We start from the raw sequence: 15,732 nt of genomic DNA on the forward strand, positions 1-15,732 counted from the left end.
TTTAACACACGTATCGGTCAACTCTTCAACATTGGAACGATCACTTACACGCTACAACTTCCTTGTTAATCAATCATCCGTGTCCAGCGTGGTCAGAATTCTAAATATCGTCACGATTGTCCGACCTCGGGTCCTTAGTGCTGCGCTAGAGAAGTACACGCCGGACGTAGACCTCCAAAACAAGACAATGGTGACTTCTTGGATAATATTTTTGACTTGAACTAGCCGGGTGTTGATGACAATGAAAGGTCGACTCGAGTGTGTGGTCTGTCCCCTGGGGGTTTTGTTTTTGTGTTGGATGGTGTTTTGTATCCGTGAAATTAAAGGACAGGCTGCTCTGTACGCACCCCCGGGCCGATCAGCAATGTGGGCTTACCTAGGGAACGCGGAGTACGCCTCTCGACTCATCGCTAATTTTGACTACACAACAAACCTCAATTGTGGTGGCAAGATCGTAAGTTCTTCTGATTTAATTTGTAGATTTTAATACAAATATAACATCACGTCGAGTTTTGTTGAAGAACCACACCAAACATTAATATCATATTTATACACACGATTGTAGATCAGTTTTCACTTGATTAAGATTTTTCTTAATTTGTAGGATTCTAGATCAGATATCTATTGTACCATAATGTTAATATCATTTTATATAAACTACTACCATAAAAGGGTAATATTAAATTATTTGTGGTAATAAGGAAAATGATAAGGTATAGACAATTTCACAAGTTACCAACTATATAATATGTGTAACTTAAGTAGAAACCTAGAACATGTTTCCGCTTCATTTCCTCTGTACGTTTGTCTATTGCTCATTCCGCTGACATCACGATAGGACAGGTCCTATTCCTCTGACCTTCTAAAAAAATAGATTATAAAAGCTTAACCTTTACAGTTCATATACTCATTTGACGAGAAAAACATCATTTTAAACTTAAACATTGTACACTGATGGAAACCTACTCTGGTCAAAGTCATTAACATCAATCCTTATTTTCTAATTCCGGATGTCTAAATAACAGGAAAATGAAATGACAAAAACAACAATAAGTAGAATGAAGGATTGAGATTTTGATAAATTTCACACTGTTAGGGATAGGGTGTCGACTAGATCCTGCCATACACATGGACATGTAAATATTCTAAAATGAGTCTATGCATCATAATTCTGATACTGACGATGAAAGGCAGAAACGAACAATTTCCTTATTTCCTTATTTCATTGATACATGTAGTATGCAGTTCCACTTCTTTAATTTTAAGTCGATGTCCTAGGTACATCAACCCCCCCCCTAATTATATGCGTGCTCATTATCATTACATTGATTAGATAAATGGTTTTATGATCAATATCGAACTAAAACACGTGGAACAGGAAACAGAAGATTTTCAAAGCATATATAATATACATGTTGTATAAGTTATTAGCAATTAGTAATTAGCAAGCGAAACATTAGCGAGACGGTCATTGAATTACGTGTAACATTAACCTCTCTTACATCTTCAAACGAAAGGCAGGAGCTAAATCAATCGCACCTTAAAGATATCGCTATGACAGCCAAAATCCATGGATTCTGATGACTCACTACTATTAAGTAAATGTTGTATAAGATTAGATCTTATTTAATTCAGTAGATGAGAGCCACCAAGCTTGCGGTTGTCTGTTGGAAAACATATTTTTTATGAATAGTCTTGCTTCCATTTCATGATTCGTCGTCAAGGAAAAACTGTCTATACTAAATAAGTAAAAAACAACCTTGTGTACGATTTGATGGCTTCAATTTACACAATTTTGAAGTCATGTATTACATGGTTGGACATGTCAGGGTTTGATATATTATTGATATCCAGAGATTGCTTACACTGATCCAGATCCGGTATAATAGGTTCTGGCGTATGAATTCTATTTTTTTCTCAACATATTCCAAAAACAGATAGAAGATATTTATTGATGAAACATTAACCTACTCCTAACATTGTGATTTTTTTCTATCTAGGTGACGCCTACTACCTATCAGACATCGTGCGGTCCCTGTGGTGACGCAGTGGACCCCACTAACCCCGCGGCGGTTAGGTCCAATGAGGCACCCGGGGGTGAATACGCTATCGGTGAAGTGGTATGGTACTATCACGAGGGCGCCACCATCAATGTCACACTTGATGTTCGGACACCCCTAGCAGGCGGATTTTACCAATTTGCCTTGTGTAAAACGGATGCTTCTACAATTGTCACGCACGATTGTTTTTCACATAAATTGACTTGGGCAAACACAGGACAGACGACGATCCCGGCACCGACTTACAGCGGATATGCAACATATACTCTTCAACTTCCGGTCGGTCTTACGTGTGATAATTGTGTACTTCAGTGGAAATGGATAGGTGAGTCCTATTCGCCATGAACAGATCATTGTGTTATGATGCTTAGTTGTATTAAGATATATGAATGTCTCTTTTCTATCTGTTTTATTTTCAATTGTTACGTTTCTGTATCATATATTTCCCATGATGCTCTCTGACAGCTACGTAGATGTACTGGCCTTGATGCAATATCACTTTTGTGAAAATGTATAGCGATATATTGCACCATTGAACGGCCCTGCATAAGTTAATATTACATATCATTTTACAGCAAATATATATTTACATGTATGATTGTGTCATCATAATTGATCAAGAAGTTTGTTGGGACATTTACAATTGCACAAATGCCACTACTTTTATATGACTACAATTTTTTTCCCGTTTGTATGTACATTTGAACGGCCTGCGTGACGTCATCCTCTTATTGTTCAAACCATCTTTTTGCGCAGACGGAGCTTACACGTGCCAAATGTTGGATATGCTGGTTTGTGGCCCCACAGTGACCAATTGTGCCGACATTGCCATAGTGCCACAGGGGACACAGTTCCCTCATCACTTCGACTGGCCCCGTTACGACGAATATGCTAGTATATTCTCCGCAGACGGAAACCCAGGGACCTTGCCCCATCATACAACGTCCGCTGTTGTTCTGACAACTGCATCTCTCAATGATGTAACTACTGCTGGAACTGTTCCCACCATAGCACCAACGACCAATCAAAACACACCAACCACCACACGATCGGCAACTATCGTCACACAAACCTCTCCTACAACTGTACAAGCCACACCCTCTGTCACAGAAACCACGTCTGCCACCACCACACGCCCGCCGATTATTATCGTTCTGACAACATCTAGACCGGCGGAACAAGTTAGCTCGACCAGAGAGCCAGAACCAACAAGTGGCGTAACCATTTCTACCATTAGTACAACCACCGTCAGCGACACCACCCCTCAGGCTGCTCGGCTGGTACAACCACAGGTCGCAGCAGCTGCTGCCATAGTTCCAAGTGTTTTAGGTGTAACAAGCATTCTGTCTGGACAATCAGGACTTGGTATTATATTTCTTTTGCTTGCATTGTTTGCCTCTCAAATGAAAAATCATCTTCAGCCGTTTGGGGGCGTGTCTAATTCTGGTTTTACCCTACCCAGAATTTCCCCTGCATATTCGTCGTGGAATACCTACGTTCCTAGTCTTCAATGGTATGGACAGTCATATACTGGTCTTAACAACGAATACACACGATTTGGTACAATACATCAGCCGTTTGTACGATATCCATTCGGACATTACTACGTCAATAACGAAAACGTCCAAAACATTCCGACTGGATACCCAGAAAGATTTGTTGGTAATGATTTCAGGGGAATCAGCAATGTTGGAAACAATCGTCAATTCATAAACGGTCACCCACAAGGAAATAGTGGTTTCTTTAATAGCGGAGTACACAATGGCGGCAATTACCCACAATCCAAAATTAAATATCCGAATAGAAATGGCGGCTTCTTTACTAATGGAGTACATAATGGCGGAAATTACCGACAATCCACGAATAGATACACGAATAGAAATAGTGGTTACGGTACCAATGGTATCAAATCCAGCAACAGAAATTCCGGATATAGCAAAAATATTAATTATAACAATCAGTGGAACACAAATGCGAAAAACAATAAAATGTACAACGGAAACAGTTATGGTAATAATGCGAACAGAAATCAGAGGAATACAAATCAGCAGTATGGGTTTAATAAGGGATATGGGAAATCCACTTACGGCAACAGCGGTCAGAACAATAGAAATTACAACCAGAATAGCCACAGTCTGTCACGTGGTATGATTGCCGAGTACGATAATGACCCCGCCCCCTCGGTAATGAAAACGCCCGAATCAGGGCCGTGCCTTTGTCGAGGGAGGCTCGAGGTCTTCACAGTGTACTGTATGAACTACGGTGACAATCGGATTGGATGTGAAAAGGAGGGAGATATATGTTTCTGTAAGAACGAAGTAAGATAGTTCCAGATAGTAACTGAGACTAGTTCAATATCACAATTATAGTTGTGGTTGGGGATCAGTACATATAACTTATAATCGAATGAAAATGCCTTGATAACGTCATGTATTGACTTCTGACAAAAGCGCATGGTTTTCTGTAACACTTATGTCAATCGGAAGCTGCATAGAACTTCCTCAATGTGTTTTTGTTGTTTTTGTTCAATGTAACACATGCATTGTTTACGAATATTACCATTTACTGAGCTGAATATGGATATCCATTACCCCCAAAGACTGATATATTGACCGTTGCGAAACAGAGGTCGTCATCGTAAGCTGTAATACATACCCATATTCACCAAAGATAAACATGTTGATTTCTATAAATATAATAACAAGTGAATTCAAGAATTGATGACTGGTCGATAATGGCGTTGTCGAAATCTGTATCACTAAAGCTCTTCTTCCATGGACCGTGATGTGATAAAACGTGATTTTAACTGTAAACGAAGTAAACCTAAAATTGAAAATTCCTAGTAACTGTTCAAATGCGAATTTGCTTGTCATATAGTAGACACTTTTGTCTAATTTTGTTTTAAATGTTTATTTTGTAGTGTTTTTTTTAAAAAAAAAAAAATATAACAAAAGTTTTTACAAAGTATCACTGTTAAGGTGTCTTACATTGATGATAGTGACGAAACATCTAAAACATGTTTTCACACCTCATCTTATTTGATATCATTTTCTTTTGATTTCCATTGTAACGTATGGATGTCCTAAGATGATATGTAATGTAGTAGATATGAGAAATTTCCCAATATGTAGTAGTTTCTGAAACATTTTGATGCCATCAGAAATCTCCTTACCAATACGTGTTATTTTATATACAATTTAAACGTTACCTCCAATATCTTTGTAGTCCCAAAATTGTATTATAAACCGTTTATCATACATTGTATTTGTTGTGTTTGTAAATGTAGACAGGTGTTTTATATCAGCCTGTAACTATACTGAACTTATGTTAAGTCCTGAACACATTGTATCGGCATTAATGTTTTAGGTAGTGTAGGCAGATTCTTCATGTGATAAGACCTTATCATTTTATAACTGTTTTCGAAAATTGGGGAAAAAGGGATAGATGAACGAAGCATAACAATGTCTATGAATTTGAATTAATAAAAAAAGAGAAACGAGAAATAGATGAGTTTAGTTATATATTTTACATATCTTGTCGATAAATTAATTGAAATAAACTATTGTTTGTCTAGTTTGGTTTACATTAAATTATGTTCACAACTTGAGTGAAAATACTAAAAACATCTTTTTTTTAACAAGCTTTTGTTCCCAAGTAAACAATGGAGCACGAACATTGACTTAAAACCACGATTGATCCTCGCCAGATTGATCATCGCCAGATTGATCATTCTTCCAACAGCACTCTGAGGCTTTCACATCTTTTCTGAAGAACCAGGCAGCTACCTTTCTAGTCAACATGTGGTAGGTGCTCTGTAGTATACGCCATTTCGCGTCAATAATCTTGCCCAACGATACAATTGAAAAAGCAGTAGAGGATCGTGAACGTTATCGTCACCGTCGTCGTCGTCGTCGTCGTCATCATAATATCCTATACTGGCATCGCCTTGATTTGCGCAATACTGTGTAACATCGAATCCAATGTGTCTTACTTGGAGAAAGAGTATAATCTGTCATTTGGCCAGTGTGTTTTCCAGTTAAATAGGAGGGCTTCTCTATATTATAACCAGTGGAGTGTACTTGTTGGAAATCGATGTATATTTTGTGAAAACGTGTTCAGTTTTGCTTTCTTCCTATTACTACATACATCGTTGTCATGAAGTTCACACCACGTAAATCTAGCGTCAATATTCCAATAGAATCTGTTGTGTATTAACAAATGTAATATTACTGGATGTACATGTATTAATATATGACTGTGTCTTGTTAATTTATTGATTAAAAAGAAATAAGTAATAAGAAAAGTGATCTGTTGTATCGCTATGCAGAATGTACCCTCACCCAACACATCACACAAGTAGAAGCACAGGTAACAGATCACGCGAACAAAACACAGGTAAATCAACTCTGGTAGAAAAACATTTGCTTCACATGGAACTGACTGAATCGCATTGTCATTGTTTTCATAAATATCCCCTTTCTTTGTCTCATAGTCCTATAAATTGTGGATAAATCGAAAAGTCCCCAACCTAAGTCTTTGCATGATGAGTGTGTGCACTCAATACATTAGCATGTAGGCGTTACTATGTAAATTTCGAACCATTGACAAACAACTGATCATAATGCACAGCAGGTGTCACGGATGTTGTCCATGTTAAAAAAATCTTCACATATGTGTATATGTATAGTTTATCATTAGAACAGGTAATTTTTTTTGTGTGTTTTTATCCTATTATGAAATACAGCATGAAGTTTGCGTTATATCATCATTTTATTGGAAACTATTCCCTTTCCTTAAGCGATATGAAAATTGTTGATGCCCACTAGTACGCTCGATGTAAAAAAGAACAATAAACACATAATTTTGTTTCAAAATCAAAATTTCGAATTGGGAGGGGAATATTAACAAATAAAAGATTTAAACGTACACTCTCTCTGAATATCTGCAGGAAGAATGAAACCAGGCGTTCAAGAACAGTAAGCGTCTTGTGTTTCATTGACAACACTCTCGCTTCATTGGTTTTTGGTTTTAAAAACGATTTTGTTTACTAATCAGTAATTCTTTTTAAAGACTCAAACTCCTCACCAGTATATTGCAACATTCGCTGTGCAGACACGGAATCACTCCGACGTGGAGATGATGTTACTTTCGTTTTCGGTAGTACTCAAACAAAACATGCGAATTTTAACATAGATTGTGCAAAAGACACACTAGTAAAGAAAACCTTCTAATAACTTAGAGTTGGGCATAATAGAGCCAAAAAGCCAAAAATGAATTTAACCGCATGATAAAGCTGTTTCGTTCTTAAGGATTCATCAATGTTGCTAAGAACCTAGATTTTGAAGCCTAGGAAACGACTTAAAAAAACTAAAAGTGATCGAGAGAAAAGTCAAAATCTAGACAGGGAGGTTGCAGCAGCCCGAAATAATGTATTGATTTTCCAAAACAAAACAAAAAACAAAACACCATAAGCAATTTTTGAAAATTAAAAGTTATAGAGCTTGGTCACCTTAAACATCATTTAGGAGATATTTATACACAAAACCAACTTAAAAACATGGTCACATTTCGTCTAGGCAATAGAATGGTTGGAAGTAGAAATGGTTAAGAGACGCCAATGAAATAAGAGTAGATTCCAATGACAGGTTTAAAGCGGTATCACTTCCTTTCATTAGAGAACACCATCAGTGCCTAAATACAAGAACCTGTACGGCATTGAAAAATTGTGGCGTGATTATTTATAGCAGAATCGTAAAATTTACATATACAATTTTTATCGTGATAATCACATTACATTGATGATATGATAGAAATAAGAATTTTGTTCCAACCTTACATCTACAAATAGAGTATTACTTATAAAAAGTCATTTAATGCTCTAGTAACATGATTGCATGGTAACAATACTATTCTATCCAATTTTGTGAAAACATTGTAATTTCTTTTCACTGTATCCGATTTCAAATAACCCCGATTCCATTTCTAATGTTTCATTGTTTTGATAGTTATATCATTGAGAAATTGTCTAATTCTGTGTGCGATATGAAGCTGGACGTATTTGGTGCTCATTAGTTTGCCTGTTGGTTCCGTTATTGTATATCTTATTCTCATTTGATACCATGATATCACTTATTTTGAAAGACCAAGATTTACTAGGCGGTGTCGTCTCTGTCGCTTACTCTTCCGGAACACTTGGTCTTACTTTGCTTGTACTTTTTCGTGAGTCTTCGTGTACATATTTCCTTCGTTCCGAGTAAATATTTCGTTCGTTTATATTTGCCTTAGTGTTATTGATTTTGAGTTTGGATAATGATACTATTGATCTGTTATTATTATTTTCACTCCAGTAACATATTTCTGGATTTCAGTTGATTAAAGAACACATTTCAACGAAGAAATACGTCTCTTTAGCCACATTTTTAACACATCATGATTATAACATGTACATCACGTTTTATCAACTTTATTGGGAAGTATGATTATACATAACGTCACGTTATTGTATTACGTAATTTGGGAGAGATCAGCTGAGAAAGAGGAGTGTAGAAATAAAGGATATTCGATCCCACACGTTTGATAAGAACTGGGATGAACTGGTAACCACAATATGCGATATTATCTTACGTGTTTGCAAGATAAATTGTAAATTTCACTACCTTGTCAACAATCAAAACGTCAATTTAGAAAAAATGTATTTCTTTATAAACCATGTGATGCTTTCCAACGTCAACGAGTATCCGATGATTTATAGGGCTTCAGTTGATTTCTTTATACAAAAAAAAAAAATGTCGAAAAATCAATAAAGCTGCATTGTGTTGTCTCTCTGTTAATAATCAGTTATTCTATAGAGCAAAGGAATGGAAAACCAGAATTTGGGATAGGTTTGGAGGCGAGGGGGGATTGGAGCATTCCATTTCGTTTACTCGAAACAATTTACAAGTGACGTATAACTAATGTGTCCATTGACTGACTTGTGCAAGATTCGGGACATATGCACAATTGTATCTCTCTCTCTCTCTCTCTCTCTCTCTCTCTCTCTCTCTCTCTCTCTCTCTCTCTTACGCGCAAAAATGTGGTTTAGGCGGAATTGGCTCTCTCTCTCTCTCTCTCTCTCTCTCTCTCTCTCTCTCTCTCTCTCTCTCTCAACACTCATTTTATAACATAAAAAGTAATTGAAGTAGCCATTTTTAAAGCATAAAACATTATGAGGAGTCCGAGAATTCTCTCACTATTATATGGGGTGTATATCGGAACCCCTCTCCCAGAAATGAGAGAAAACATTATTGCGAAGAGGAGTTACATAATCACTTTCCCGTGCCAGATCTCAATTAATTTCAAAAGTGCCATGGCCCACAATAATACATACACGGACTTCGTGGATTTGTGAATTTTACACACTGACGTGGTCTATAGTACACTATGTTCTAATTTTCATATAACTAAAGACACGTTAGCAAACTTTTTTAATACCATAAGTGATTAGTAAAGTTGAGACCTAATACCATACACACATTAACTACTTGTACTATTTGCCCCATTCTTCGCAATATTTCTACACCTTACAAAGATTACACTTCCTCTTATACAAGACTCCCCGTAAAATGTCCCATTGGCTATGTAATAGATTTATTTCAATAATCTCCACTTCTCATTAGCATTATCGACCAAACATAAAATTTGACTTTCGATATTAATACTTCAAGCCCGTTTAGATATGATCCTTAATAATGCCTCGCATCCGCTGTAACCTCTCATAGAATTTCTCACCCACTATACACGTAATACGTTGTTCCTAAAGTTTTACTTTATTCAGAACAGACTACCAGAAAAGTTTACTTTATTCAAAACAGACTATCAATAAAGTTTGAATTTATTATTAAAAAACCAAATACATGAACTAATTCACTCCTGATAATCAACATTAAATCATAGTGTTTGATATTTTTTTAACTAGCATTGGCAGTAGGAGAACATTTTCGACAAGACAAGTGTATCTAATACCATAACTAATGTTTCTTAAAGAATTTTGATTGTTGATTTTAGGATTTGACATCGTAGATATTAAAAAGTTTTCCCTCAATTTTCAAATTGATACTGCTTTAGCAGCAAGCACTAGGTTTTTTCATCCACCATTTTTATTGTATAAGAATTATCTCCTTTGTAAATGTGTAGTTGTAACTCACTTGATATGCGTAATTGACCCGTAATCCAGGTTCTACCTTATTCATACGTAATATCATTCTCTATGACAACAATTTTTTCAGAGTTTATCCATCTTAAGCTTAAAACACATCACTCACGGAAATTAGCAGTAAAATATTCTCAATATTTATATACAGTGTATTTTAAAAATATGTGTAAGCTCTTGCATTTTGAACCATGAGGAATTTTGTCACTACTGTGGTATGTTGTGCGATGATTCTACTACATATATTAATTGTCACTGCTATGAAAAATATTGATATTTGAGATGAATTAAGGTGTCACTTATTTAATAAGTTGGGCATAAATTTCATGACGTGGTTGAATAATTTGTCAGACTTTGACTTAGCAAATACTTTCTTGGCGGGTAATTTTAGCTGTGAAATGTTGAAAGAAGATTTGGAATATTTCAGACTTGTAAATTTAAGATTTCTGTATCAAATATTTAAAACTTCTCAATTACACTATTATGATTTGCTTTGTACATTTATACAACTCTTCTTTAATATTGATTGTGTTTTAATTGTATTTATTCTTTTTATGTAATCTTGGAGGACATAAAAGGAATAATAATAACTTAATAATAATAATACAGAATGAAATCATTCTTTTGATTTGATGTCAACAGGGGAATATCTAAGAATTTTGCATGTTTGGAAAAATGTCAAGAAAACATGACGCTATCTAAAAATTTAGAATTTGTGTATAATGTTGCATTTTTTATTGTTGTTAAAAATACATAGCTTCAAGCTGATATCCTTTTGCAGTTTCTGACAACATCAATATTGACAGAGGGGAGATAACTCATAACTATCCATTACAGTTTTCTTTTCACAACTTTGAAGTGACATTGTGTATCAAAATTTAATTAATGAAACAAAAACATAAACAAATTTTAAAGTTTTGTGCGAATTTTAAACGCGTAATATTTCAAATTTTGGCAACAACTTAAGTGCGTCAATAGAAAATATGGGAAAATGTTTATACAATAACTGTTAGCTTAAGAAGCACAATGGGAAGTAGTTTCATGTACGAGTTTGCTGAAGGTCAGAGGGGAAAATGCACAGGTTTAATTTGATTTCTTCTAGATTTGTATATCCTATTTAAAAAAATCCTTTTTTGAATTTTCAATTTGACTGGAAAATCTCTAAAGTAAAAGATATTTGTAAGGTAAATGTTTCTAAATCAGTTATGTAATATTTTGATGGTGACTTGTCAAACCTGTCTGTTGTAAAATAAGACACCAGGGTCATTAATCATCCATCTCAGTTAATAGTTCAATTACAGCGTCATGTTGATTTGATTACAAAGAGGACAATTTTGAAAATTATTTCCATTCTCCCATTGTCATATTGTGGGTTGGAGACCCTGAACACCATGATTGGCAATAATGTCATGATATTCAATGATGAGACCAATTTTCTTGTTTGTAAATGTAAAAAGTTAATGACATAGCTGGGATGTATAGATAATACAGAGATGTTATAACATGAACAGAAATACAGAGAAAGGCAGAAGATAACATTCCTATATAAATTGTAGTAAATTCCTATCCAAGGGGAAATGTGAAACGCTAAGGGCAAAAAATTCACATTTTAGTAAATCATCTTTAATCCTTCCATCCCTGAAATTTTAATCAATTTGATAAATTTTAGTCCCCTGCTTAGAGCTCTGTGGGTGGGGAGCATATAATTCCTATTGTAAACAGTATTTTATTTTCAGAATAGCATGAACATATAATTAAACATATTGAAACACATTGGGATTAGGAAACAAGCTTGAAGTATATATTAATCCTTCTCCCAGAAAATTATTTGTATAACAATTACGTATGGTGGCCTAATATACACTTATATTAATTTAGTGTTTAGTTAATTTTGGTGTAAAGGGAAAAACAAATAACAAAAAGGAATAAGTTGGTGGAATACATGGTTGATGTACAAATTGTATTACGTAACAATATTTTAGCAGTCTTATGTGCAATTTGCAAAGAAAAAAGAATAAACGGGACAGTTACTGTCAAACAAATATAATTATATTACTCAAAACAATATGTTTAGTCAAATTACTTTCTGTAAAAAATGAAATTTTGGACAGCAAGAAAGATTTCCTCATTTTCTGTTACATTAAGGTCAGGGTCACCCCACAGTAAATTTTCAACACTTAAATCATATGGTAAAGAGAACAAATAACGTTGTCTTAGGTTAGAATATTTATAACACATAAAAAGAAAATGAAAATTATCTTCTATATATCCGCAGCTACAAAATGGACTTTCAACAAGGTTTCTTCTAAATAAATGTTCATTCAGATTACTACATTGTAGACGCAATCTTGAATGTAATACTTGTAGTTTTCGACTGCCAAAATTGAGGTAGGAACGAGGAAGTGGTTTGTCAATATTTAGATAAGATTTTAAAGAGTTAATAGACGGGTTATTTTTAATTCTAGAAATACCGAATTCCATAAATCAATTGTTGAAGGAAGAAATGCTTTTTTGTAAAAGTTTGTTCTACATCGTACAGGAATAAGTAGATCTGACTGTCTAGTTCTATAGTCACGTATATCAGAGTGCTGAGACGGGACAAGATTTGTGAGATATGCAGGAGTTATTATGCCTTTTAATGGCTGTTAACGGTTACCTCAATAATGGGCGGCGTGGTTTTATCATAATGAATTCGAAACACATATCAGATTGCTAATATTTAGGTTATTGCAAGTAGATGTCAGTACCTGCCCACTCACTTCAAATATAGTGACATATCACATGTTAATTTCATGAATAGTGATTTGTACGCGTCCGTGTAACCGTGACAAGTGTGTATATTTGTAAGTTTGCATTACAAACTATGAACACGGTTTCTAAAATAAGATCTTGACAAAACCATTCGAGTAAGTGTGTCATTACAAAAGCACATTGTTTCTATTGTGATATACATCTGAAGTAAAACCAATGCACAGGTGTTATACTCTATTAACAATAAGGATAATGTTGACATGGTCTGTAGCAGTAATACACAACATGGTGCTGTCTATAATGACAATACAGCAACCCTGATAAATTACTCGATCTATTGTGACAGTATTGACAGTACCATCACGCTTGTGTGGTACCCTTCTGTAGTGACAATACCATCACGCTTGTGTGGTACCCTTCTGTAGTGACAATATCATCACGCTTGTGTGGTACCCTTCTGTAGTGACAATACCATCACGCTTGTGTGGTACTCTTCCGTAGTGTCAATACCATCTCGTTCGTGTGGTACGCTTCTGTAGTGACAATACCATCACGCTTGTGTGGTACCCTTCTGTAGTGACAATACCATCACGCTTGTGTGGTACCCTTTCATTACAAATACATCACAACGATACTAAATACCTATTCGTAGTAACAATACCATGAGTATTGTTCCCATCTGTAATGGGGATTTTGGACACTCAGTATTACGTATAGTTACACGACGCATGGGCGCAAATAATTTTATCTTTACTGTCAGTATTACGACATTAGCGTGGTATGCATCCATTGTGAAAATAATACAAAGCTAGCATGCTATCTATCCGGAGAAACACTACCATAGTAAAAATAACACACATATATTGTGCTTACTGCCACTTATCACAAACTCGCGCTAAATAATAGTTGATATGATTAGACGCTAATGTGGTACCATCCTATTGCTATGCTATTGTGATATCATGGTAATCATAGCATGACGCTAATGGGGTGCCACCCATAGTAACAAAGACATGACGCTAGTAAGGTACACGCCCATAGTGAAAATATCATGATACTAACGTGGTGTCTGTCCATAGTGACAATATCGTGATACTAACGTGGTATCTGTCCATAGTGACAATATCATGATACTAACGTGGTACCTGTCCATAGTGACATTATCATGATACTAACGTGGTGTCTGTCAATAGTGACAATATCATGATGCTAACGTGGTGTCTGTCCATAGTGACAATATCATGATACTAACGTGATGTCTGTCCATAGTGACAATATCATGATACTAACGTGGTGTCTGTCCATAGTGATAATATCATGATACTAACGTGATGTCTGTCCATACTGACAATATCATGATACTAACGTGGTACCTGTCCATAGTGACAATATCATGATACTAACGTGGTGTCTGTCCATAGTGACAATATCATGATACTAACGTGGTACCTGTCCATAGTGACAATATCATGATACTAACGTGGTGTCTGTCCATAGTGACAATATCATGATACTAACGTGGTGTCTGTCCATAGTGACAATATCATGATACTAACGTGATGCCTGTCCATAGTGACAATATCATGATACTAACGTGGTGTCTGTCCATAGTGACAATATGATGATACTAACGTGGTGTCTTTCAATAGTAACAATATCATGATACTAACGTGGTACCTGTCCATAGTGACAATATCATGATAATAACGTGATTTCTGTCAATAGTGACAATATTATGATACTAACAAGGTGCTTGTCCATAGTTACAATATCATGATACTAACGTGGTGTTTGTCCATAGTGACAATATCATGATACTAACGTGGTGTCTTTCAATAGTAACAATATCATGATACTAACGTGGTGTCTGTCCATAGTAACAATATCATGATACTAACGTGGTGTCTTTCAATAGTAACAATATCATGATACTAACGTGGTGTCTGTCCATAGTAACAATATCATGATACTAACGTGGTGTCTGTCCATAGTGACAATATCATGATACTAACATGGTGTCTGTCCATAGTTACAATATCATGACACTAACGTGGTGTCTGTCCATAGTGATAATATTATGATACTAACGTGGTGTCTTTCAATAGTACCAATATCATGATACTAATGTGGTGTCTGTCCATAGTAACAATATCATAACACTAACGTGGTGTCTGTCCATAGTGACAATATCATGATACTAACGTGGTGTCTGTCCATAGTAACAATATCGTGATACTAACGTGGTGTCTTTCAATAGTAACAATATCATGATACTAACGCGGTGTCTGTCCATAGTGACAATATTATGATACTAACGTGGTGTCTTTCAACAGTAACAATATCATGATACTAACGTGGTGTCTGTCCATAGTAACAATATCATGATACTAACGTGGTGTCTTTCAATAGTAACAATATCATGATACTAACGTGGTGTCTGTCCATAGTGACAATATTATGATACTAAGTGGTACCTGTCCATAGTGACAATATCATGATACTAACGTGGTGTCTGTCCATAGTGACAATATCATGATAATAATGTGATTTCTGTCAATAGTGACAATATTATGATACTAACCTGGTACATGTCCATAGTGACAATATTATGATACTAACGTGGTGTCTGTCTATAGTGACAATATCATGATACTAACATGGTGTCTGTCTATAGTGACAATATCATGATACTAACATGGTGTCTGTCTATAGTGACAATATTATGATACTAAC

General features: G+C 35.4%; 1 protein-coding gene across 1 annotated transcript; it reads left to right on the forward strand.

Annotated features, from left to right (window-relative positions):
• The first annotated feature begins 241 nt into the window (after nt 1-241).
• On the forward strand, nt 242-4,387 carry LOC132548698 (uncharacterized). Its single transcript, XM_060212577.1, has 3 exons — nt 242-454; nt 2,001-2,385; nt 2,817-4,387. Exons 1-3 carry the CDS (start codon nt 242-244, stop codon nt 4,385-4,387), a joined length of 2,169 nt encoding a protein of 722 aa, XP_060068560.1.
• The last annotated feature ends 11,345 nt before the right edge of the window (nt 4,388-15,732 follow it).

The sequence above is a fragment of the Ylistrum balloti genome, unplaced genomic scaffold, assembly GCF_031769215.1.
Source record: "Ylistrum balloti isolate Yb309-2 unplaced genomic scaffold, AGI_CSIRO_Ybal_v1 Utg370024, whole genome shotgun sequence".
In the NCBI taxonomy this organism is placed as follows: Eukaryota; Metazoa; Mollusca; class Bivalvia; order Pectinida; family Pectinidae; genus Ylistrum; species Ylistrum balloti.

Coding starts and splice junctions, on each gene's coding strand:
- LOC132548698 (XM_060212577.1), top strand. CDS start 242: ATGAAAGGTCGACTCGAGTGTGTGGTCTGTCCCCTGGGGGTTTTGTTT. Junction 455..2,000: donor TCAATTGTGGTGGCAAGATC/GTAAGTTCTTCT, acceptor TTTTCTATCTAG/GTGACGCCTACTACCTATCA. Junction 2,386..2,816: donor ACTTCAGTGGAAATGGATAG/GTGAGTCCTATT, acceptor CTTTTTGCGCAG/ACGGAGCTTACACGTGCCAA.